Raw genomic sequence first — 26,338 nt, forward strand, 5'->3', positions numbered from 1 at the left:
CTAAGCACATCTATGTAAATCTTGTTAATTATAATAATAATAATAATAATCCTTGAATTTGATATAGCGCTTTTCACGTCGGGAGGACGTCCCAAAGCGCTTCACAGAACACACCGTAAAGTGAATTGACTGATATTTTATATTTTAATTGTTCATTTTATATGCTAAACATGCATATTTACTCTTATTGTTTCAGATCACTGATCACCATCTATTTGTGCTCCATTTGTATTGTATAACAGTGAGAAGAACACAGCTATTTTTTCTCAAAAACAATTCTTTAAAGTAACTGTCACAAAATTTGACATATAAATACATTTTCATTTTCCAGGGTAGTGAGGTTGTGGAACTCACTGTCTGAAGCGGTGGTTGAATCAAATAGTGTAGATGCGTTCAACAGGAACATAGACCTTCACATTAGGGAGAGGGGAATAGAAGGGTATGGGAGGGAGTAAGGAGTGGGTAAAGACTTGTGTGGAATATATACACCAGGATGGACTGGTTTGGCTTGTTTCTGTGCTGTGCATTCTCTGTAATCTCTTTGTATCTCTTTGTAACGTCGACATATAAGCACTAGTTAATGTAAGCCAAGGTGGAGAGTACGGAGCGGAAATTATACTAGGGAGGCAAATTTTAGAGGTTTTTGTTTCCCTTTAAAACATCTGGAAAATGTATTGAAAAGTTACCAAATGAGCCAGCTGTGAGCAAGACTTATCATTTATTAACATACAAAAGTGAACATTGCAATGTGGTAGAACTACAATGTGCAACATTAAAAGGTAGCTTGTACCTTCACAGTCACTAATCTTGTTTGTACTGGGGAGGGGTTTGCAGGGATATGCAGTAAACTACAACAACAACTTGCATTATATAGCACCGTCCACGCAGGGTAGTGTCTCAGAGCGCTTCACAGTGGCGGAGTCTGACTGAGCAAACTACAGGGATATGGGAAAAGGGCAGGTAAATGGGACTGAGGATTGTTTAGGACCCGAAATAGCTGACCCGAATGGTCTTCTTCTGTGCTGGACATTTCTAAGGTTCTAGTGTAAGATTTAACCCTTCACTGGAACTTGTGAGTTATCCAGAAAAGGGAATTTTTAAAAAAAGTTCCCTCGCCCAAACAAAGCTTCTGTTTTGTGGCGCTGGCAAATTAACAGGTTTTATTTCTAAAGTAAAGTGAATTAAAGAAAATCGAGACGAGGTTTTTTTTGCAGTATCAATATATAACCAACATTCTCTCTAGTATTGAACTTACTTTTATATTTTGTGGAGTATTCTGGGCTCTCTGAATGAGTTGGATATTTTCCAACAATTGCAGATGTTAGCAGTAGAAATCACTTAAAAACATTTTTTGTTATGTTAAATCATTTGGCTCCATTGGATGAGCTAGCACCAGGCTTGATGGGTCAGATAGATTACACAGTGTTTGCTGGGTTTAAAAATGTATTTGAATACGTTTTTTTACACTCAGCATATCCATTTCACTGAGCTACAGCTAAGAAATTAGTAGTGCGGACCTACTTTACCTTCTCCGTTAATATATCCCTGTGCTGTTGCTTGGCATGTTTTACTCTATGCTGCCTGTGAAACTGAGAGAATGATGCAGAGAGTTGCGTAGTATTAATAATAATAATCCTTGTATTTAGCACCTTATCACATTGTCGACACGTCTCAAAGTGCTTCACAGAATGTACTGTAAAGTGGATTGACTATGTATTTTGTGGGTGAAACACGATGCCAATTGTGCAAAGCAGTGTCCCACAAACAGTCATGGATTGAGTGACCCAATTTTTTTTGAGGGATTATTATACCTAAAATGCGATCCGCCAATCGACTAACAATCAGGTTCCTACTTACTGCTAGGTAAACAGAGGCTTGCGGAGTAAGGAAACTTGCCCAAGGTTGCACCCTGCCTGGGAATCAAACCAAGGTTCTCTTACTTGCAAGGCGAGCACGCTAACCATCACTCAACGCGTTGATCTTGTTGCCTTGGGCTCTCATAAACTGGTGCTTTCACAACCCATCAAGGCTCATGTGATCCCTCCCCTCTCATTTTGGGTAGAGGTCTGCCATACATCGCTCTGCGCCTGACCCCCAGTTCCTTGCTTGTATCCTACACACAGGCATTATAAAACTCCTTTTGCTCTGAATATTAAATTCAATGTTACAGTTCTACTGAAACAGTAACTGTTGAACTAAGTGATAGAATTTATTGAACTTTTTTTGTTTTAAATGTACCAAAGTCTTGAGAAGCCTAATAGGGGTGAGTTCTTTTTAAACAGGGGATGTTTCAGCTGATCTCAATGGGATGCATGTTAACCCTTCCCGCACAACCCCTCCCCAATAAAATAGGAATCTATAACTACAGCTCATTGGACTTGTCTATAAGACAGATTTTAAGTACTGAAACATTTCTGTGGTTGCTGTCCCTGACCTCAATTTACAATCTCATAAGCAGAGTATTAAAGAGGTACTTTTTGAATTGAAGTCATAAAATGCAGGAGACCAACCTAGATTTGTATATATAATAACATAATAATCCTTGCATTTGATATAGTGCCTTTTCACGTTGTTTAGACATCTCAAAGTGCTTCACAGAATATACTGTACAGTGAATTGACTACATTTTATGGGTGAAACTTGGTAGCAATTTTGCACAGCATCGTCCCAGAATCATGGATTGAGTAACCAAATTTATTTTTTGGAGGCATTTTTACCCCTGAAAAGGGATCTGCCAATCGACTGACAACTGCTTCCTACTTACTGTAAGGAAACTTGCCCAAGGTTTCATCCTGCCCGGGAATCGTACCCAGGTCCTCTCACCTGCAAGGCGAGTACTGCAACCAATTCACTACAGGACTCCGCTGAATGTTGCCAATAACCGGGGCTGGGCTGCTCCCACCCTCAGCAACTCTGCCAGGACACATCCCTGTCATCTGCAGGATTCAATGAAACTTCTGTAGTTTAGACCCCAGTATCCCCCAGAGATGTTTGTGAAAATATGTTTTTGAAAATGCTAGCCTGCAGCTAGGCACTAGAAGATGTGCGGACGTGCACTGCAGTCGGTAACTGAGCTGCTCCGATTTGCCCAAAGTCACAGTGGAAGTGAAATTCCTGGTTTGCCGCTTGGCAGCTCCTCGCGGCAGCAAACGACTAAGAACTTGCTGTGTGGGGAAATGCAGGTGGAAACCCTTATCCAACCACTCCATGGCTTATCAACGTGTTTTGCACAGTGTTCCCTGGTTAAGGGGAACTTTAGATGGAGCTAACGATGCCAACAGATTTTTAAAAAAGCGTTAACTAACTGTTTTCGCTCCAACTAGTGTTAGTTATAGTAGTGTGTTCTATAGATGGATTTTGCAATTGCCAGAGTCGTGAGTGTTGACTGTTTGACCCGTATTCAAATGATGCTTTCTGGCATCTAACTCTCTGTAGTATTTAATCCCAGTGCATCACCCAGGCTGCAATGCATAGCCCCCTATCTTACTGGCCTCTCAATTAAAGCTGTACAACACAACACAGTTCTTTATGGCAGTGCCACAGTTCAATCTGCATTAGCACAATTGTGCTAGAAACAATACACTGAAAAATTAAAATCTTCCCTTTCCCCACGACTAAAACTCTGTACAGTAACATGCCTTAGAGTAATATTCCTTTCCTCTTTATATTTAGGTCTTCGAGGCTTTTCTTGTATTTCTGTAAGACAGTCTGCCTGAGAATATTTGGAATGAATACTGTATGACATTGGGGGGTGTTGGTGGGAGAAGGAAAGCGTTCACGTCCTGTTTGATTCCCAGAATCTCACCTGTTTTCTTTTATTTCCCTTTGACTCTAGGCATTCGTCCTCCTATCATGAATGGCCCCATGCACCCGCGCCCCCTGGTGGCGCTGCTGGATGGCCGCGATTGCACCGTAGAAATGCCCATTCTAAAAGATGTAGCAACAGTGGCTTTCTGTGATGCACAATCCACACAAGAAATTCACGAGAAGGTGAGCGCACGCGGAAACGTGGATTTCAGTCCTCTTTTCAGTCCTCAGCAATATCTTTGGTGTTGCGTAACAATCTGGGAGAATCACCCGCTGAAGACTTGCAGCTAAACTTTGAACGCTTTGCGGTTTTGTTCTGTCCATTTCAGTTTTTTAAAGTGAATCTCAGGGTCTTCATTTGAAATGCAACGTGATGCTGTGATGGGGAGGGGAACAGTGGGGTGGGTGTTCTGGAAGGTTGAGATTGGACGGGCCAAAGGGCCTTCTTCATCCAAACCAACCTTATGTTCTTGTGAAACAGGCATTAAAAAGGTTCTGGAGTGTGTGTGTTGCATTCACAGTTGCTGGTGAGTATTTGATTAGTAAGTGTATCTCTTAACGATTGATCACCTGCCCAACAGTCTGGGGCTGGTAGAAATCGCTTATTATTAATTTATCTGATTCTTGACGGATAAAATAGATGTTTAATTTTTTCCTCAGACTTTTATCGCTTTTCTTTAAACTGCGAAAATAACCAACCTCCGGACTGTTGGTTGCCTCGGATGTCACTTGCGGTTCGCTGTGTGTAAACGTCACACGGAAAGGACCTCCCGGAAACTCAGAAGTTGGCAAATGCTAAAAAATCAACTTAAAAAGTTTGTCACCTGTGAATGAATTCTCACAAGGTTGAGTTTCTGACTTTGGTGTTGAAAACGCATGAGTTTCAGGAAAGGAGCCTTGGGGTTAAGCAACAGCAATTTGCCTTTATAGAGCATCCTTCACATAGAGTTACAGGAGCGTTTCCCAGTGGCGAGGACGGTTGCCAAGCAGGGAGGGGAGATGAGCGCAGCCAGTCGAGGAGGAAGAGGCAGGACTTGACAAATTAGCGAGAGCACAACGTGGAGGAGTTGAGTGAAAGAGTTCCAGAGGTTAGTGGTGTAGAACTGGAAAGCTCGACCACCAATGATGGTGCGTGTTTGACGGGGATCCTGCAGTGAGTTTGAATTAGCCGAGCGGTGGGGGTGAGCAGAGGATGGGGTAGCAGAAAATCAGAGCGATAAGGAGCGTATCACATGACGGGAACCCCATGTACATTGCACCAACTTTCTGCAATTTCAGCGTTCAGAGATTCTATCCTGTGTGAAGGGCGCTATATGAATGCAAGTTTACAAAGATTTACAATGAATGTGCAGCACGGAAACAGCCCACTTGGCCCAACCAGTCTGTGCTGATGTTTATGGTGGGTATGGGAGGGAGGGACTCCACACGAGCCTTTACCCGCTCCTTTACGCTCTCCCAAACTCTTTATGTTCTCTTCTCTCTCATGTGGAGGTCTAGGTTCCTCTTGAACACCATATGTTTCATTCACAATCTCACTCCGTGAAGGTCCTCCTAAATTCTTTTTTAGATCCCCCAGTCGCTAGCTTAGTGTCAGTGTCTCCTGGTTACGGGGTCCCCAACAAGTGGAACAGCCTATTTATGTTCACCTTTTCGAAACCTTTTTTAATTTTAAACACTTTTATTCGGTTCTCCCTTAACTGCCTCACGTGAAAAATGGCCCAACCAATCCACTCTCTCCTGATAGCAGTAACCTGCCAGCCCTGGTATCATCCTCGTAAACCTTTGCTGTACTCTGTGCATCACTATATATTTGTTGCAATTCAACTCCAGGGTGCTGTTTATTCCAAAAGTACTTATTATCATGCTCACGCACTTTGCGGTTTTCCATTCCAGCACTTTTTCAATCACTTTCTCAGTGGGCTTGTCTTAACAGGGAGAAACTTTATACCAGACTGACACCAAATTGCACTCTTACACCACATGCTGGTTGTTTTAGGGAAGATAGACAGTCAATCACTTGGCAGATCTAGAAATAGTACCTGAAACCATAGCAATTTGTAATACTACAACGACAACTTGCATTTATATAGCACCCTTCAAGTGAGAGCGTGTCTTGGAGCACCTAACAATGGTGGAGCCTGACACCAAGCAGTAGATAGGGAGGAGGTGACCATAAGCACGTCTTCAGTCGTGATCTAAAAGAGGGGAATGAGGGGGCAGTGCAGAAAGATTGAGGGAGAGTTCCAATGTTTTCAAAGCGGCTGAAAGCATGGCTGCCGATGGTGGATCGGAGGGCACGAAGGACGAGCGGGAGGCCAGAGCCAGCCGAGCGGAGGCAGTGGGTAGCGGAGTGGGGATAAAGCAGGTCAGAAAGTTAGGGAGGTGCCAGGACGTGAAGGGATTTGTAGACAAGTGAAAGGATCTTGAAATCCATCCGTTCTGTGACGGAGCCAGTGGAGCCTGGCAAGGACTGGTGTGACGGTGGTACAGAGTTTAGTGTCAACTCCTGCCTTTGCCCCACACCCTTTTATATTTTTCAAGTTTTATCTAATTCCCTCTTAAAATCTAATATGGAATCTGCCTCAACCATGGTTCCACATGGAATATTCAACATCCTGACAACCTTCTATGTAGAAGAACTTCTCCCAACCTCTCCCTTTGGTTCTCTGAATCTCTTGTAGTGGTGGTGCGTGTGGTGGAGGGGAAGAGGAAACCCTAATGATTGGGAACAAATGAAGCAAAATGCATTTATTATAGATCAAATTATTACTTTATAGTTTCTCAAGTTCTCACGATTTGCTCCACAAGCACGATACAGTTGAAATCTGACTTGGAGTTAGATTTAGCGTTTCATGGGATGTTATTGTAAAATGTGATGACTGTATTTGCAGGTGAATACGGCAGCCAATTTGCACACAGCAATGTACTGCAAACAGCCATGAAGTGAATGACCAATTTTTATTGTTTGAGGATTGCCAGCCATGATACTAGGAGAAACTCCCTTCTCTTTACGAATTGTGCTATGGGATCTTTAATGTCCAATTAGACAGGCAGACAGGATCCCCACTCTGCGGTTGAAAAAGCTCATAACTCAAATACACCAGGATTCTTCTGTATAAAGAGAGCAATCACTTGCATGCACTTGCAGGCTTATACTATTGCATTTATGTTTCAAGTAATAGATATTTAACTACCAGAGTGCTCTGATCTCTTTGTAACCCACATTTAAAAGTGTTTTTTTTTGTTCAGAGAGGAGAGATCGAGGCAGGAACAGGACTGGGAATTGGGAACAGCATTCAGTGGAAAGCAGGCAAAAGTGTTGAGCTGAGGATTTGGCTTCCCCACGTGATGGAATCCATAATGAATTTATTAAATCTAATAGATTCAGCGTAATAGAAAATTTAGCTGCTGCCATTGTAAATCTAAACTGAAATCTAGTGATATTATGACCGTTTGTCTTATAAGAGGCCTTAAAATTGAGACCTCTAGGCTTAATGGATTGTTCTTTGAAGGTGTGTTTAATTCACTAGAGCTGGGTTTAAGTATCTCCTTCGTTATATATTTCCTCTAATGAGTTCAGTGTTTGCTTTACCTATATTAGGGTTTACAAGAATGAATCCAGGGATGAAGGGCTACAGCTATGAGGAGATATTGGTGAGGCTGGGTGTGTTTTCATTGGAGCAGAGACGATTGAAGGGAAAACATGACAGAGGTGTACACAATTATGAAGGGTTTTGTTTTAAGTGTTCTGAGACGCTGCCGAGTGTGAAGGACACTATATAAATGCAAGTTGTTTAGGTAAATAGGGAAAAGTTATTTCTATTGATCAGGGATTCAGTGACTTGGGGACATAGTTATCAGAAAGCCACAAGAATTGCGAAAGGAGATCTTTGGAGGAATTATTTCACGCAGAGAGTAGTTGGGATGTGGAATAGGATGGTTGAGATTAGGTCCATTGTAGCCGTGTAAGGGCTGTGGGGCGGAGTTCCTGAGGGTCGGGCAGAGTTCCTGAGGGTGGATGGAGTGGCTGAAAATCTGTTCATCAATGGTGGGGTGGGGGCATGAGATGCACATGGCCAAAGGAACTAACTATTCAGAAATTAGCTAGAAATGTTCCTGGAAATTAAATGCATTGAGGAGGTCAGTAATATGGTTGACTACCTGAAACTGTTCTAGTAAGGCAACAGTAACCTCTGAAAATGAATGTCCCACAGGAATTTTTATTTAGAAATGTTTAATTCAGACGTTTCAAAAAACTTCTTTTCCCCCATCAAAATGAATGCGTTATTTTGCCCTTGATCGTGCTTTAGCTTCTGTAATACTGTGTAAGAACACAGAGAGTCTGTTAAAGGATTAAAGGGATTTTCTTTTTTTGCTCCATTAAAACCAGATGTTGAAAGATTTTAGTGCTTGTTTCACTTAAGCTCCCCATTAATGCTTATCATTTTGATTTTGATTCAGGGCAAAAGGAGCTTACATATAAATTGGCTCATTGTGCTTTTCCTTTAAATAGAATCCAAGTTTGCAGCTAACCCTTAGATGTGTGCTGGAGCTATGGTGCTATTGTTGTTTCATATCATCTAAGAATATTATTTTTTAATCCAGGTCTTTACAAAATATTTATGTCAAATGTCGATCTACTTTTTGATTTCTCTATTATCAAATACTTTGGGATGTCCTTTAGATATGAAAGGTGCTACACCAAAAGCAAGTATGAGTATTATCTATCAGAATTATCAGGACAAAGCAAAAGTACCAGCTGATTAGAAGATTTTGCAAACCTGATGTAAAGATGTAGACATTCCAGAAATCTCCTCAGCCGTCTGGTTTCACAAGGGAGTGGGTTAAAATCTGGCCTAAGATCACTGGCTGCTCATATCTCAAAGAGACCAAATGAAGACATGAGCGCCAAGTCTGATTTGAATTAATCAGTGTTTTAAAAATACATAATTAAAGAAATGCAGGCAAAAGGATGCAGACTTGGAAGGTTTGATTCCCAATGTGTGCTGAACTCTCTGTTTGACCGTGTGTTAATCCAGTGAGCGACTGTTCTGGATGGTCCGAGATTCAAATCCCAATCTCTGCTGAAGTCACTGTGGGTGAGTGGCTGAGCTGTACGGAGATGGAAGGTTTGATTCCTGGTCTGTGCTGAACTACATGTTGTTGACCTGATTGAGTGTCTGAGCCATACAGATTTGGATTCCTCGTCTACAATCAGTGCCTGCCCTCACCCGAGGCAACAACAACAACAAATGACATGTATAGCGTCTTTCACGTCGGGAGGACATCCCAAAGCGCTGGACAGTCAAGGATGTGTACCTGAGTTGGGGGTTGGGATCAGGAGGGGTGGAGGGCAGGAGTAGGAGAGTGACCGAAGATGCAGTAGAAGAGGAGGGTCTTGAGACGGGCCTTGAAGGAGGCGGGGTGGGGGTGGTTGGTGATGGGGAGGCCAAGGTACTGTGAGATGGAGTTCCAAAGGGTGTGAGCAGTACTAACATGCCAGAATTTACGGCTTGAGGGTGGGGTATTAAGCTCCGTTGTTATCAAATCATGACCCTTTTCTCCCCCCCAACCCCCCGCGTACACAAGGTACAGGAAGACAATGGCTCCAGAACAAGTGGAACGGAAACGATTGTTGGCGAAAATTGATAACAGAATTCCTTGAAAACATTCTATAAGCTGTATGGAAAATACTGATAATAATCCTTGCTTTTGATATAGTGCCTTATCAAGTCTCAAAGCTTTGCACAGAATATACTGTAAAGTGGACTGTTCCCACCAAATGCACACAGAGTGACCAAATTGTTATTTTTTTGTGAAGGGATTCTTACACCCTGAAAGCGATCCGACAAAACTAGATAATGCATTTACATGAATGGAAATTTACTTGGACAAAACTGCCCTAGGCCGGTGTCTGTAACTAGGGGTGGAATTTGCATTTTTCTTCCTGCTACTCTCTCTCTCCCCCTCCTCCACCCATTTCCCTGGGTTTCTGTAAGATTTCAGCAGCGGCTAATAAATGCAAATTTTTTATATTATTTTTGTTTCATACCTTCCGTTTTGCTGACAAATTCTGTTTAATGTCTAAACAAACCTAGGGGGAGACCTGGGATTAGATTATCACTATTTTCTTAGCGCTCTCCAAGTGTGTAGGATTTGGCAAATTCTTAAATGTAGTCTTAATTGTGAGACCAGTTTTCTGAAGTTCCAGAAAACAGGCTTTGAAATTAAGAGTGCATTTAATAATTTGCCAAATTATGTATGATCTGAAACACTCAGGAAATAGTGCAAGTCAAGACATGGATCGAATCTCTCCCCTGTTTGGCAGTGTTCCTAAAATGCACTTGCGTCGCTGATAAGCATTCACCAAGCAAATCTCACCCACCCTAGCTCTGCAGTGATGTACCACACAATCGCTTTACCTCGCAAAGACTTGGAAAAACCTGTCCCAACTGCTCCCTTTGCTCAATGAGCACAAGCCTGCTTTATGTACTGTCTCTACCCTAACTACCCCAACATTGTCAGGTGGCTTTCAGCCATTCTGCTCTCCTCCTTTCTCTGGAATCCCTCCAACTTCCTCCCTCTCTCTCCTATTTCACGATGTGTCTCACAACGTACCTCTTTGACCATGCTTTCAGTTGATCTTTTCCCCCTCCCCAACCCTCTTAAGCTCCTACCACCATTGAGCACTGTAAAGAGGTTTGAGATGTCCTCACGATGTGAAATGTGCTATTTTGTGGAGTCCGGTAATGCATTGGTTAGAGTCTCTGAGCCTCTCAAGCAAGGGGACCCGTAATCGATTCCCAGTGCGAAATGTTAAGCAAGTTGCCTTACTCCACATGCCTTTGTTTACCCAGCAGTATGTAGGAACCCGTTTGTTAGTCGATTGGCGGATTGCTTTCCGGATGTAATAATCCCTTCACAAAAAGAAAAGAAATAATAATTTGATCACTCAATCCAAGACTGTGTGTGGGACACTGCTGTGCGCAATTGGCTGCCACGTTTCGTCCACAAAATACACAGTCAATTCATTTTACAGTATGTTCTGTGAAGCGTTTTGAGACGTTTCGAAGACGTGATAAGGCGCTATATAGAATTCAAGGATTATTATTAGATAAATGTGCATTGTATCTTTTTTAATTGGTGGACATTACAAAACTGTTTTGAACCTGTCAAACCTCAGGTGAGAGTTGATCTGAGCAAACTGTGAATGTCACTGATCTGTTCAAGTGGTAACATCTCCTTTCTTTGCTTAGGTACTAAATGAAGCAGTGGGGGCGCTGATGTACCACACAATCACTTTAACACGCGAAGACCTGGAAAAATTCAAAGCACTTCGAATAATTGTCAGAATCGGGAGTGGTTTTGACAATATTGATATCAAATCAGCTGGGGATTTAGGTATGGTTAATTCCGCCAACTGCGTTATGCTACATTGAGACTGAAAAAGAGGAGGTCTCAAAGTTGTGTTTTCATTCCTTGCCTTACATTATGCTGACAAATTGTGTATCCAACTCCTTCCTGGAATCCATCAAATTCCCTCTTTTCAAGGTACATCTCAACATGTACCTATTTGTACTTTCAGTCATCTTTCTTCCCCACACCCCCAGCTTGGGAATCGAACCATACAGATCTACATTACAGAAGAAGACCATTCATCCCGTCGTGTCTTTGCTGGCTCGATCCTTTCAGTCCCATTTACTCATTTCCAAATATCTATCTAGTCCCCTTTTGAAAGCTAGTTAGGATTCTGCCTCAACCACTGCTCCTGTCAGGGCGTTTTATGTCCTCAGTACTCTGTGTGAAAACACTTCTCTTAACCTCCCCGTTTGCTAGCACTGTGAAGCACTTTGAATAGTCCTCCCGACATGAAAGGCAAAATGTATCTGGTGACAAAGTCTAAAAAATGGGGAAGGTGGGGTCATAATAATAATAATAATAATAATCCTTGCATTTGATATAGCGCTTTTCACGTCGGGGGGACGTCCCAAAGCGCTTCACAGAACACACTGTAAAGTGAATTGACTGTATATTTGTGGGCGAACGCGGCAGCCAATTGCGCACAGCAATGTCCCACAAACAGTCGTAGATTGAAAATGACCAATTTAATTATTGTTTTTGTTTTTTTGGAGGGATTATTATTAGGCTCTGTGTGGAGTAAGGAAACTTGCCCAAGGTTTCGCCCTCTGCCTGGAATTGAACTCAGGTCTCTCGCTTACAAAGCGAGTGCTCTAACCACTGAGCTACAGGACTCCACGAGTGAGACCACAAAATACAGTCAATTCACTGTGCACAAAACTGAGGCCCTCCTGATTGGCTCACGTCAGCACCTCCGCACCTCAGGCGCTGACAGCATCAGCATCCAAGGCTGCACTCTCCACCTCTCAAAGTCAGTCAGGAACCTCGGGGTTCTGTTCGACCCTGAGCTGTCCTTTCTTCCGCATATCCGCGCCACAACGGGCACCGCCTTCCATCACCTCCGGAATATCGCCAGACTACGGCACTACCTCACCCCTCACGCTGCTGAAACTCTGGTCCACACCTTTATCACCTCAAGGCTGGACTATGGGAACTCTCTCCTCGTCGGCCTTCCCGGCACCTCCCTCCACAAGCTGCAGGTCATTCAGAACTCTGCAGCTCATGTACTGTCCCGCACCAGGCTTCGGGACCACATCACTCCCACCCTCGCTCGCCTCCACTGGCTCCCCATCCCCCAGAGGATTGAATTCAAGATCCTCATCCTCACCTACAAGGCCATTCACGGCCTTGCTCCCTCCGACCTAATATCCCCCTACTTACCTGCCCGTACCCTCCGTTCCTCTGGCTCCGGTCTGCTCCACGTCCCCCGCCCCAACCGCCCTACTATCGGTGGTCGGGCCTTCAGCCTCTCAGCCCCGAGGCTCTGGAACTCCATCCCCCAGTGCCTTCGCCGCTTCCTCCCTTTCCTCCTTCAAGGCCGGTCTCAAAACCTTTCTCTTTGACCGTGCCTTCAGCTCCCCTCTCGACTCTCTTCCTCCTCCTCGCTCCCTCCCTTCCCTCCCCTCACCCTGACCATTTCCCCCCTCCTCTCTCCCTCCCTTCCCTCCCCTCACCCTGACCATTTCCCCCTGCTCGGGTCATGACCCAACTGTGCAGCGCCTTGGGACGTCCTCCTGACGTGAAAGGCGCTCTATAAATGGAATCTTGTTGTTGTTGTTGTTGTTAAATCTCACCTTAACACCTACTTCTTCGACCATGCCTGTTGTCACCTCCCCCTTCTCCCCTGCTCGACATCCATCAATATCAACAATAGCTTGCATTTATATAACGCCTTTGATGTGACTAACATCTCGGAGCATCTAACAGCAGTATGGTTTGAGGCCGAGCTGGAAAGAGAGATGACCGAAGGCACGGTTGAAGAGGAAAATCTGATTTGAAGACAGGCAAAGAAGAGGCCAAGGCAAAGGGATTGAGGCTCACACCGCTGCTCAAGTAGAATGAATAGAGACATTGAAACGCTTTGAGATGAAGTGGAGCGTAGGAAATTGGCAAAGAGAGAAAAACTCAGATAAAACTAACACAAATATTTGGATAGCTATTGTACACTCTGCTGTTCTTGGACCCAGTCGCAACGCACCAGTTTTACACCTAATATAAAGCTTCTGCTGGGCAAGGATTGAAGGACTTCCTGCCAATAGGAGTTGACGTTCAGTATCTTTCAGCTGATGCTTCAATCAGAAAAACAAAACATGTTGATCACCACTTGGTAATACTTTTATTCAGCTGAGAGGCATGTTACTTTACTTTCCAGGAAAGCCCATTGGCAGGTGTTTGGGATATTGGGTGCTAGTCAGACTTCAGGCTGCTGGCCTGGAGTCACGTCACTCTGTGTCGAGGCTGCTTCTGAGGGAGGCTCACTCAGAAACAACAGCAACAAAATTACATTTATCGAGCGCCTTTCACGTCGGGGGGGTGTCTGAAACAACAACAACTTGAGCAACGAGGTACCTCAGTGTGTCCACAAAGTCCTGTTACCCCCTGTTACAAAACAGGGATATGAGTCTAGGGAGGAGCTGAAGCAAGCTGCCAGAGATGCAATTCCCCTCCTCACTCGATCCATGTTATGGAAGATTCATAGATTCATAGAATGTTACGGCACAGAAGGAGGCCATTCGGCCCATCGAGTCTGTGCCGGCTCTTTGACAGAGCAAGTCACTTTCACGAACCCCAATCACCAGCTTTCTCCCTATAACCCTGCAAACCCGTCTTTCCCAGATACCTATCCAGTTCTCTCTTAAAAGCTGTTATCGAATCAGACTTCACTGCCCTTTCAGGCAGATCATTCAAATTCAAACAACTCGCTGAGTGAAAAAAATTCTTCTAACCTCCCCTCTGCTTCTTTTGGTAGATATCTTAAGACTGTGACCACGGGTCACAGACACACCTACCAGCGGAAACAGCTTTTCCTTATCTAGCCTGTCGAAACCTTTCATGATCTTGAAGGCCTCTATCAGGACCTCGCGTAATCTCTGCTCTAATGGGAAAAGTCCTAACTTCTCCAGCCTGTCCTCATAGCTAAGGTTCCCCATTCCTGGTATCATTCTTGTGAATCTCTGCACCCTTTCCAGTGCCTTAATGTCCTTCCTCAAGTAAGGTGCCCAGAACTGGATGCAGTACTCCAGCTGAGGCCTAACCAGTGTTTTGTATAGATTAACCATAACCTCCCTACTCTTATACTCTATGCCCCTACTAATAAAGCTCAGTACACCAAATGCCTTTTTTACTGCCTTATCTACCTGCCCCGCTACCTTTAATCATTCGCTTACTTGAACACCCAGATCTCTCTGTATGTTCATCCCCCTTAAGATTGAGCTACCAAGTCTATATTGCCTCCTATCATTTTTCCTACCTAAGTGTATCACCTCACACTTATCCACATTGAAATCCATCTGCTACATGTCAGCCCATTCCACCATTCTGTGTATGTCTGCTTGCAGTTGGTTACAGTCCTCCTTGCTATTTACTACGCTACCTAACTTTGTATCATCTGCAAACTTGGAAATAGTGCTCTCTATGCTCAAGTCCAGATCATTAATATATATTAGAAAGAGCAGTGGTCCCAATACCGGTCCCTGGGGGACACCGCTGCACACCTCCTTCCGTTTCGAGAAACACCCATTAACTACCACCCTCTGCTTTCTGTCACTCAGCCAGTTCTTAATCCAAACTGCCACTGTCCCCTTAATACTGTGGGCCTCTAATTCTTGTATTAGTCTCTTAATACATGGTGACGGATCATTATCTGCCATAAAAATGATGGCAGTCACACACACCCATCCGCTGGATGTCTAAATACAGTTAAACACTTGTACTGATTATAGTGAAGGGCTTCTAATACAATTATCATCATTCTTCCACATGTTTCCACATCGTTTAATAAAATGGCGGGGTACAAGAAACGGGCCCGTGTTGCTGAGGGAAGGGAGTGCCTGGGTTGGTAGAGTTCAAGAAGGTTGTGGAAGTAGGTTGGGGTGAGAGCATGCAGGAATTTGAAGGCATGTTCCTTTGTGTGGTGTGTGTGTGAAATGACTTTAGTAACTGTGTGTGCTGGTTTTAGGTATTGCTGTATGCAACGTGCCAGCAGCATCCGTGGAGGAAATAGCAGACTCTACAATGTGCCACATTCTGAACCTGTACAGACGGACCACCTGGCTCCACCAAGCTTTGCGGGAAGGCACAAGAGTTCAGAGCGTTGAACAGATACGGGACATTGCTTCAGGAGCTGCCCGGATTCGAGGAGAGACGCTTGGCATCATTGGCCTTGGTAAGACTCCAGATTTTATTTAGAAAAGAAATGAGCAATCCATTTTGAGGGAAAGTGTTCTGGTCAACCTTTAAAAGAGATGTTTTTATACTTTTGGGCTCTGTTTCTGTTCCTTTGGATGTGACATTAAACCGCATCAGTCTGTTTACGTGGATGTTAAAGATCTCGTGGTACTATTTGAAAAGAGAATAGAGTTTCTCCCAGTGTCCTGGCTAACTGTCCTGCAGATAAAAGTGGTCATTCGTTGACTGTTTGTGGGACATTGCAATGTTCAAATTGGCTGCCAGGTTTGCCCCCAATCATTCCACAAGTTCTCTTGTGGAATGATTGGGGGCAAGGATGCAAGGATCATTATTGTTGGTTATTTACATCCCATTGTATGATACCTTTTATTTGATCAATATTGCAATTGTGTTCAATGATGATTCTTGCATTTGAAATAGTGATTTAGACGTGACGATGTTGTAGCTTGAAAGGTCTTGTTTATCATTGCATTTTAATATATCTTTCCACTCAACCACTCATTACAAATGAGCAAGCAATTCTAGTCTATTAATTAGGCTATACAAGCAAAACCAATCTTCAGGAATAATGCAGTCGAGAGAACAAAATATATTCAAATCCTGAGACCTCATTTGTACAGAGTCCAGGATAAGTATATCAGGGTCAATATGTGAGAGTTCAATACTTTTAATGCATTTATGCAACTTTTTTTTAAGCATTAAAAAGGAAATACAATAAATTTTCCTTTGGATGTTGCACTCCCACCTTAACAATTACCTTTTCCATTGTGCATATGGCTACCTCCCCCTTCTGCCTTGCTTGGCGTCCAACCTCACCACTGTATAGCACACAAGACTCTAACCCGCATGAAGGGCTCTATGTAAACGCAAGTTGTTGTACTCTCACGCACTTTCTAAAATGTAATATTTTAAAATTCGCAACAGTGCAGCTTTTCAACTGGCAAACAACGGTCAATTTTTTTTTTCCTCTTTATCCACCAGGTCGGGTTGGTCAAGCGCTGGCATTGCGTGCAAAAGCGTTTGGTTTTAATGTGATTTTCTACGACCCTTACCTATCAGATGGCATTGAGCGCGCGCTGGGGTTACAGCGAGTGAGCACCTTACAGGACCTCCTCTTTCACAGTGACTGTGTGTCCCTACATTGCAATCTGAACGAACACAACCACCACCTTATTAATGATTTCACCATCAAACAGGTAAGCTAGCCTCATCCCAACGTGCTCTCAACAATTCACAACATTTCCAAGCTCCTCTCTGTGAGCCCGGCAACTGGCCATTTTGTAGGACGCCCAAATCCTTGAAATTCTCATCATCTTAGCTTTAAGACTGTTGTACTAAAACTCAAAGTGCAGAACTTGGCATTTGTTTTTGAATTTGGCTGCAATTTGGAAACTTGCGAAACAATTTCGAAAATAAGACTGAATTTTTTAAAACAAAAATCCAAAATTCTGCACAATTTTAAATTTCAAGACGAGGGTCTTGAGGCTGAGATCCTGAGGAATTTCAAGCATCTTTCTAAGGTAAATCCATAAAATGCCAGCATTTTGTCATAAGGCCAGCTTGTAATCACAGGATGTCCTGCCTCCAGGCATGGAAGCAGCACCCAATCTGCACTACTTGCCTGCATTAACCCCTCTCTATCTGCATGACTTAAGCTGCGTATAAAAATGTTTCCATTCAATGTCGGGAAACAAAGTCCATGAATGGACCCACCTCAACGACGTGATATGGCGCTTTATCAAATACAAAGATTATTATATTATTAAATGGTGTTGGTTAATGTGAATGTGGGTTCATCTTTGTTTCCCTGTGTAGATGAGACAGGGAGCCTTTCTGGTGAATACTGCCCGGGGCGGGCTTGTCGATGAAAAGGCACTGGCTCAGGCTTTGAAGGAAGGAAGGATACGAGGGGCAGCCTTGGATGTACACGAATCAGAGCCATTTAGGTACTTTGTTCTCAGTTTGTAATCTAAACTGCTCTCCTGTTTTATAATCCTTAAATATTCTCGTTGCAGTACAGGTGTTTAAATCTCCATCTGTTGTACTGCAGCAATGTGAAACTGTTGACAAGTTCAAATGGGATTTTTAATTGAGAAATTCAGAATGGGCTTTTGAGAGAAGATGTCTCCTGAGAGAACCTTATTGAAAAAGTTAACGCAGAATAATACTTTAGTCCACAAGACAGTAGAACAAGACACAGGTTTAGAGAGGAGTAAAGGACATTCACCAGTAAGGTTTTCGTTTCTCGGAGGCTAATCAACGACTGGAACAGATTACTAGGAAGGCTGGTTGAGGCCAGGTCAAGCAGCTTGATGCTGTGACAGGGGGATGGTGGGGTATTCTGGAGGAATGAGATCATATGGGCCAAAGGGTCGTCTTCATCGAAACCAATCTTGGGTCTGCAGGAAGTACGTCACCGAGCCTTGCAACAAGTCTGCCCTGAAAGTAGATCGTAACAGATGGAGACCTGCGTGTCCGTGTAATTTCCTTTGCTTAAGAAATCCCATTTGAAATTGCCAAGATTTAGACCCCATTATTACCCAAGAGGAAAGCATGGATGACATTTTACACAATGATACGTGTCTGATATACATGGCATTTTATTACCAAAGGTGGATTTGTGTTTCAATTGAATGGAAATTTGATTTTAAAACCCAGAATATTAACCTATATTATCCAGTTTCAGTCAAGGTCCATTAAAAGATGCTCCGAATCTGATCTGCACCCCACACGCAGCCTGGTACAGTGAGCAGGCATCTATTGAAATGCGGGAAGAGGCAGCTCGTGAGATCAGGAGGGCGATCACAGGTACAGCCTGTCCTCAATCTGACCCAGGCTTTTTCTCTCTGTCTAAACTATTGACTGCATATTTACTTCACATCTTCTTTCAAGAACAAATTAGATAGGTTTCTGTTAGAAAACAAAATCTTGGGATACAATATATAGTTTGGGTCACAACATGTCAAGCGACTGCCAGGATGGTGGAAGGCGAACTGGATGGACCTTGGTGTTCTTTTGCCGAGCAACTCCTATGTTCGTCTGCTAGTTACATAGATTTGCCTAGACTGTACAGCACAGAAACATGCAATTGGGCCCAACTTATCCATGCTGATGTTTATATACCACTCGACTCTCCACCCACTGATGTTTATATACCACTCGACTCTCCACCCACTATTTAACCTTCTATTCCCTTCGCTCTCATGTGTAGAACCGGTTAATTTTTCTATAGTGATTTTTCTCTTTTAGGTTAAGCAATACCATCTAGACACTCATGAAACATTAAAGACTGTTTACCACAAGCAATTCCATTCTGTGTCACATTTTATATTGATATATCCTTTGGATTATTGTTTAAAGAAACTCAAGAATAGACTCCCAAGCTGAATACTGAAGTTTTTGTTTCACACAGGGTGCTGGTAGAGAGAAATGAGCAAAGTGTCTGTCTTTTGGGTTAAAGCCAAACTCCTGACTGCCTGTTTAGGTAGACATTAAAGATCCCATGGCAATATTTGAAAAGAGAAGGGAGTTTCTCCTGATATCCTAGACAACAACCCCCCAGATAAAATTGGTCACTTACTTCCTGGCTGATATGTGGGACATTGAGCTCAATGTCTCAGCCATTGTTACCAAGGATGTGTTTGTTTTGTTCATCGGGCTGTGGGATGACCCAGTTAATGAACCACCCATTCAATGTTATTTTCCTTCAGGGCGCATTCCAGACAGCCTGAAAAATTGTGTTAACAAAGATTACCTGACCGCAGCGACTCACTGGGCTGGAATGGACCCCACAGTTGTTCACCCAGAGCTAAACGGCGCTGCCTATAGGTAAGGACAGTGTGGCAATCTGGCACCTATTATTTACTAGAATCTGAGATGACAAAGCTGATAATAGAATATTCTTTTTAAGTTTTCTCCTTTTTTCCGTGTACACTATTGCCTCGACACTGAACAAGGTTTCTTTTATGAAGAGGAATCTTAGGTACATCAATAGTACCTTTTTTCACAACTGGAGAGAGATATTGGCTCAGTTGGTAGCATTCTCGCTTCTGAGTTGGGTTCATATAGTTTATGCTGACCAACTCCAATGCAGTACTTCAGTTCAAGTACTCCATTGGAGCGTCACCATAGACTATCTGAGTTCCTCGTTTGGACTTGGAACTCGTACAGTCTATGCTAACACTTCGATGCAGTGCTGGTGGAGTGCTGCATTGGTGGAGACCCAGTCATTCAGATGAGATGTTAAACCAAAGTGCATCTTCCTGTTCAGGTGGAGGCTAAAGATTCCAAGGCACGAGTTGAAAAGAGAAGGGAATTTCTGCCATGTCCTGGCCAACATTTTCCTCAAATTAAATTGGTCATTCACTTCTTGTGGCTGTTTGTAGTTCACTGCTGTGTACAAATTGGCTGCTTTGTTTGCCTGGAAAATTATAATAATAATAATAATCCTTGCGTTTGATATAGCGCTTTTCACGTCAGGAGAACGTCCCAAAGTGCTTCACAGAACACACTATAAAGTGAATTGACTGTATATTTGTGGGCGAACGCGGCAGCCAATTGCGCACAGCAATATCCCACAAACAGTCGTAGATTGAAAGTGACCAATTTAATTATTGTTTTTGGAGGGATTATTATTAGGCGTGTGCAGTAAGGAAACTTGCCCAAGGTTTCGCGCTGCCTGGAATTGAACTCAGGTCTCTCACTTGCAAAGCGAGTGCTCTAACCACTGAGCTGCAGGACTCCACAGTCTACAGTAAAATCCTGTGAAGCACTTTGAGATGTCCTCGTGACATGAAGGGCTACATCAAATGTAAGGATTGTTATTCTATTTAATCGAAAGTGATTTGAATGGAGTGGGCAATATATTTAGTGGTCAAGACAATTTATTTGGTTCTGATCCCTAAGGACAAGGTTTTATTGAGTTGAGTCTTGGACCAGGGCTGGAATCCAGAGGAGACCACTATTGACTTAATTACTCATCCTGTTTTGCCTGGGAACAAAGCCATGGGTTTTGCAGGATGTCAAACCGAGCAGAACTTTTATAAAGTAATTAATTTGAATGTAGATTAACTGTTTTTGCATTGAACCCTTTCACCATATCTGTAACCACATATCTGCTACCCTACTACCCGGCCACTCATCTCTACTAAGCAAATACCAGCTGCTTGATGTCCCCACCCTCAGTGAGCCAGCCTACTGCCCTTTTGTCCATCTCTGGAACCCTATCCCAGATACTCTCCGCTTCACACCCTCACGCCCCATTTTTAAAGTCCATCTTGTGGAGTCCTGTAGCTCAGTGATAACAGCACTTACCTCGCAAGCGAGAGACCTGGGTTTGATTCTTGGGCAGGATGAAATGTTGTGCAAGTTTTCTTACTCCACTCGCCTCTGTTTACCAAGAGGCTGCTCCGCGTGAAGGGCGCTATATAAATACAACTTGTTGTTGTTGCCCTCCCCTTCGGAACAACTAGCTCCCCGGCTGGATCGAGAGAAGGAGGTGATTGTGTAATCTGCTTTCTTCCAGATACCCACCAGGCGTCGTTGGGGTGGCTCCTGCTGGAATGCCGGCAGCAGTAGAAGGAATAGTGCCCAGCGCTGTGCAGTTGTCACACAGCCTCTCCACAGTAGCCCATCCACCACACACCCCATCCCCAGGCCAGACAGTCAAACCGGAGTCTGACAGAGATCACACAGGGGACCAATTGTAGCCGGATGGGCCACAGCCCGAGATGGTCACCAGCGGAGGGAGATGTCCAGCAAAGACCTGGTTGTGGAATTTTGGTGAACAATGGACTATGGAAGTAACTGAGAGCTTAGAAACTGGTCCCACTTCAGATGCGATGTGGGCGAGAAGAAGACATTCGGTTTAATCTGTTCCTCCGTTATATTGTAACTTGTCCCTGTCCAGTGGACTGACTAACTGTTTCTGTGTCATATGGGTTCCCTGTGAGCAAGAAAAAAGTTCCAGTAGTTAATTATTCTATCATGAATATACTTTGTCTGTGTACAGTTTTAGAGCGTAAGGGTTTATTCGCTTAGCTGTGAAACAGAAACCAAGCGAGGCATTCGTTTTTTTTAAAAAAAAATGATTTTTTTTCTTTTGAAGAGAAAACGATCTTTCTTTTATACATTAAAACTCATGCCCAAAAAGAGGCAGTTTTCAAACGTCTCAGGAAAAAAAAAGATGAAATGGTAAGTAATTCCCACCTATTTTGTTTTCGCCGCCCCACATCAGTGAGAGCATTGTCTTTTGTAAATGCTTGTACTTCTTTTTAAAAAGAAAAGCATCAATTTGTGATAAAACACACCCTCTTCATTTTTAAAAAAATGGTATTTTATTGGCATGATTTCTCCCTTTTTTTTGAGGAGGGCCGGATGGGGGGGGGGGGGGGGAAGAGGCAGGGGTTGGAGGGAGGGGGCTAAGGAGAATGTTGCAATGAGATTTTTTTGAGAACCAAGTTTCATACCAAGCAGCGCTATTGCTTTTACTCACCAGTTGACATGTATCTCATTGGTGGTATGCGTACAGCCTCTCCGGACTACTGAAAAGTAGCAGCATTTTTTTTTGCCTACATCAATTCCTGTTAATGTGGTAGGCTAGCAATATTTTGGTTGAAATAATCATGTTTGTGACTGTAACCGTTTGTATGAATTATTTTAAAGAAATAAAACAAAAACCCAGAAATGTGCGCCCCATTTGCGATATTTGTCATATTCGCAATACCTTCTCTTCCCCATTATCCCTCCTCCACCCTCCCATTATTGTTACGGTTTATAATACGGTTCAGTGATGCTGACATCTGGCTGATTAAACGGTCTGAGACGCTGCCCCGTGTGAAGGGCGTAATAAAAGTGCAAGTTGTTGTTGTCATCGTTGTCGGCCTGGCTCAGAAAGTTGTCCCACATCAGGAATTTGAGCCCACAGGCTGCCATTCCAGTGCAGTGCTGGGGGAACACTGCATTGTCAGAAGTACCGTCCTTCAGTTGAGGCATTGAACTGAGGTCCCTTCTGTCTATTCAGGTGGACATTAAAGATCCCATGGCACTGTTGAAAAGGAGAAAGGAGTTTCTCCTAGTGTCTTAGCCAACAATTCATCTCAAAATAAAATTGGTCACTCATTCCATGTCTGTTTTGGGACATTTGTGGGCAAATTGACTGCCACATTCACCTACAAATACAGTCATTACACATTCAGTGACGTGATAAGGTGTTTTATTATTTTTCTTTCCTCTAAAGTTCCCTCTGATATTTCTGACGTGGAGTCTTGTAGCATATCGGTTAGAGCACTTGCCTCGCAAACAAAGAGCACCTGGGTTTGATTCCCAGGTAGGGCAAAACTTAGGCAAGTTTCCTTATTCCACACTCCTCTGTTTACCTAGCAGTAAGAAGGAAGCCGGTTATTAGTTGATTGGTGGATTACTTTCCTGAGTTATTAATCCCTTCAAAGAAAAATAATACTAATTTGGTTACTCAATCTACGACTGACGAGCACTGCAGTGCGCAATTGGCTGCTGACGTTTCAACAACAAAATATACAGTCAATTCACAATGACGTGATAAGTCGCTACGTCAAATACAAGGAATATTATTAAGTTGTACATATATATATTTTTTCAATGACTCAAAATATCCCTGTTGATGTGTGGGGTAATCAGGGTCCTCCTGGGGTTGAATTGGTTCCTTAGGAGTTAAAAGTTGTAGCTTAACTGCGGTAGAGAAATTCCACCTGGGTCTAGATTGACTTTATCTGGAGCATTTCAGTGTTCAGAATGTGCCAAATTGTTGAAATTGGGCAAACGAGCTATATTTTGCAGTCTTGATATTGGCTGAAACTTCTGCTGCAGATGTTTTATACATAACAACATGTAGGAGCAGGAGTAGGCCATTTGGCCCTTCGAGCCTGCCCCACCATTCAATCATGGCTGATCTTCTAATCTAACTCCAGCCAATAACCTGACCCTGCCTTATCCTCATATCCCTTAATCCCTTTTGTAATAAGAAATCTATCTCAGTCTTGAATATGTTCAAGGACTGAGCGTCAACAGCCCTTTGGGGTAGTGAGTTCTATACATTCATCACCCTTTGAGTGAAGAAGTTCTTCCTCAACTCAGTGAGAAAGGGCTGGCCTCTGATTTTAAGGTTGTGACCCCTGGTTTTAGTTTCTCCAACCAGGGGAAATAATCTCCCACTATCTACTCTATCATGCCTTTGATGATCTTATAGGTTTCTATAAGATCCCCTCTAATCTATATTCTAGAGAATATAGGCCCAAATTAGTCAGCCTATCCTCGTAACGCATCTCCTTCATCCCTGGTACTAACCTAGTAAATCTTCGCTGCACCCCCTCCAAGGACTTTTAATTTACACGCGGGGTACATCCTTCCTTAAATAAGGAGACCAAAACTGCACACAGTATTAAAGCGTCCACTGATTGCCAATCCAATTCCTGCCGCGGTGTGGGGACTGGCCAGGTTAATGGGACTGAATGGATTACTCGTAAAAGGGCCAGGACAGACATGATAGGCTGAATGTTGTAAATAATCACAATGTTTAAAAATATCCCCCAAATTATCTATTAATGAGATTGGAAATCGTTGTTAATGTGTTACACACGGGTGTCTTAAAATTCAATGCAAAAAAGTGGTGTGGAGGCTATGTTGGTTGCATTGGCACAAAGTTAAATTCCTCTACGTACTATCAGTCACTCTGCCTGTAACCTCTAATGTCTTCCATGCTTCTCATCTCTTTCCCCATGTCCAGGGGCAGCCGAAACCTTATTCAAATGCCTTGCTCGCCGGTCTCCCCAGTTCCACTATCCACAAAATCCGGTTAATCCAAAATCCTGTCATGGCCTGGGCACCTCCCTATCTCTCCAACCTGCTTACCCCCCAAAACACTGCCTGCTGCTTTCGCTCGACTGGCTCTGGCCTTCTGCTTGTCCCTCGTGCTCTCCGTTCCACCAATGATGGCCACGCTTTCAGTCACTTCGCCCTGAAACTCTGAAACACCCCCTCAGTCCCTCTGCCTTGCCCCCACCTTCCCAATCTTCAGGTTGTACCTGAAAACCTTCCTATTCGACCGTGCTTACGGTCACCTCCTTCCTCCCCTCGGCTCGGAGTCGTGCTCTGCCACTGTCAAGCACTCTGAGCCGCTACCCCGCGCGTAAATTAAAAGTTGTTGCCTCAATACAACTGCCTTGTACCCTCTTTATTATCTTTAAATAACTGCAAGTAGTTGTTAAAAGTACAACATCCTCTTTGCTCATTACATATACAGTAATGTACTGACATTCTGGGGTTGATCCCCATCCAGTATATTATGTGAAAATAACATTCAGGCGGGTTCCCTATGTTGTAACTATGCAATCGCAATCTTAACAAACTAGCATTAATGCAAACTGTGATGCACGTATACTATCCCACATGAAATGCTTCAGAAACCTTCTACTAAGTCTATGTCAAGTCTGTGACTCTGCCCTTGATTGGTGTGGCATGTGGTCGAATTTCTAATCTCAATCAGTTCGGTGGGCAACGGTTTAAGGAATGTGGGGAAAGATTTGAAAAAGTGGGATTAATATTCAATGAATAAATCAAATTACAAATTATGCAGTCATTACACTTTACAGTGAATCCTGTGAAGCACTTTGAGATGCACTACTGACATGAAAGGAGCTGTATCAAATATAAGGATTATTATTTTTTATTAAGTAGCTTAAGAGACGATCATTTAAATGTAATAATAATTAATAATACTTACAATTATGGGGTCCTGTAGCATATTGATTAGCGCACTTGTTTTGCAAGCGATATGTTAGGTAAGTTACCTACTCCACACACCTCTGTTTACCTCGCAGTAAGTAGGAACCCGGTTGTTAATAATAATAATAATCCTTGGATTTGATATAATGCTTTTTCACGTCTTCTAGATGTCTCAAAGCACTTCACAGAATAGTCTGTAAAATGAATTAACTGTATATTTGTGGGCGAAATGCGGCAGCCAATTGTGCACAGCAGTGACCCACAAACAGTCGTGGATTGAAGTGACCAGTTTTATTATTTTTTTAAGGATTACTGTTAGTCGATTAGTGGATTGCTTTCCCGGATAATAATCCCTTCAAATTTTTTTTTAAAAAATTATAGTTTTGTCAGCTAATCCACAACTGTTTGTTGGACACTGCTGTGTGCAATTGGCTGCTGCTTTTGCCCACAAAGTATGAAGTCAAATCACTTTTACAGTATATTCTGTGAAGCATTTGAGAGGTCTCGAAGATGTGGTAAGGCGTTATATCAAATGTAACGATTATTATTATAATAACTGATATAGCATCTTTCATGTTAGGAGGATATCTCACCTCACTTCACAGTGTGCACTGTAAAGGGTAGTGATGGTGTACATTTGTAACGGCAGCCAATGTTGCACACAATCATGAAGTGAATGACCAATTCTATTTGGGGATTCGTTGGACAGGACACGGGGACAAACTCCCTTCTCTTATGAATGACCTTTGTTGAAAAGGCCTTGAAACTGACTTTGCATCTGTATGGCCTCTTGCTCATTATAACAGTGTGGTTACTGACCGTTCACGCGAAATCTGCGCCTGTCACAACCGCATCCATCAGCTGCTCAATTGAAGCGATTTCAGGAACAAAAGGGTGACAGTGGGGAGTTTCTTTCGTGTTCACTCCCAGACGGGGAATGACAATG

The 26,338-nt window shown here is 43.1% G+C and overlaps 1 protein-coding gene across 24 annotated transcripts in view; it reads left to right on the forward strand.

Annotated features, from left to right (window-relative positions):
- The window catches only part of ctbp1 (C-terminal binding protein 1), a 182,246-nt gene extending 160,538 nt beyond the window's left edge, over positions 1–21,708 (forward strand). For all 24 annotated transcript variants that reach the window (XM_007897962.2, XM_042343318.1, XM_007897971.2 and 21 more), the window contains 8 exons: positions 3,836–3,990; positions 11,064–11,208; positions 15,404–15,610; positions 16,615–16,829; positions 17,449–17,579; positions 18,314–18,441; positions 19,344–19,461; positions 21,158–21,708. In XM_007897962.2, the coding sequence (XP_007896153.1) occupies positions 3,836–3,990; positions 11,064–11,208; positions 15,404–15,610; positions 16,615–16,829; positions 17,449–17,579; positions 18,314–18,441; positions 19,344–19,461; positions 21,158–21,341 (1,283 nt within the window). In that variant the 3' untranslated portion in view covers positions 21,342–21,708. The remainder of the gene's footprint in view (positions 1–3,835; positions 3,991–11,063; positions 11,209–15,403; positions 15,611–16,614; positions 16,830–17,448; positions 17,580–18,313; positions 18,442–19,343; positions 19,462–21,157) is intronic.
- Positions 21,709–26,338: the final 4,630 nt, after the last annotated feature.

Source organism: Callorhinchus milii, unplaced genomic scaffold (assembly GCF_018977255.1).
Source record: "Callorhinchus milii isolate IMCB2004 unplaced genomic scaffold, IMCB_Cmil_1.0 Scaffold1, whole genome shotgun sequence".
NCBI classification, from domain to species: Eukaryota; Metazoa; Chordata; class Chondrichthyes; order Chimaeriformes; family Callorhinchidae; genus Callorhinchus; species Callorhinchus milii.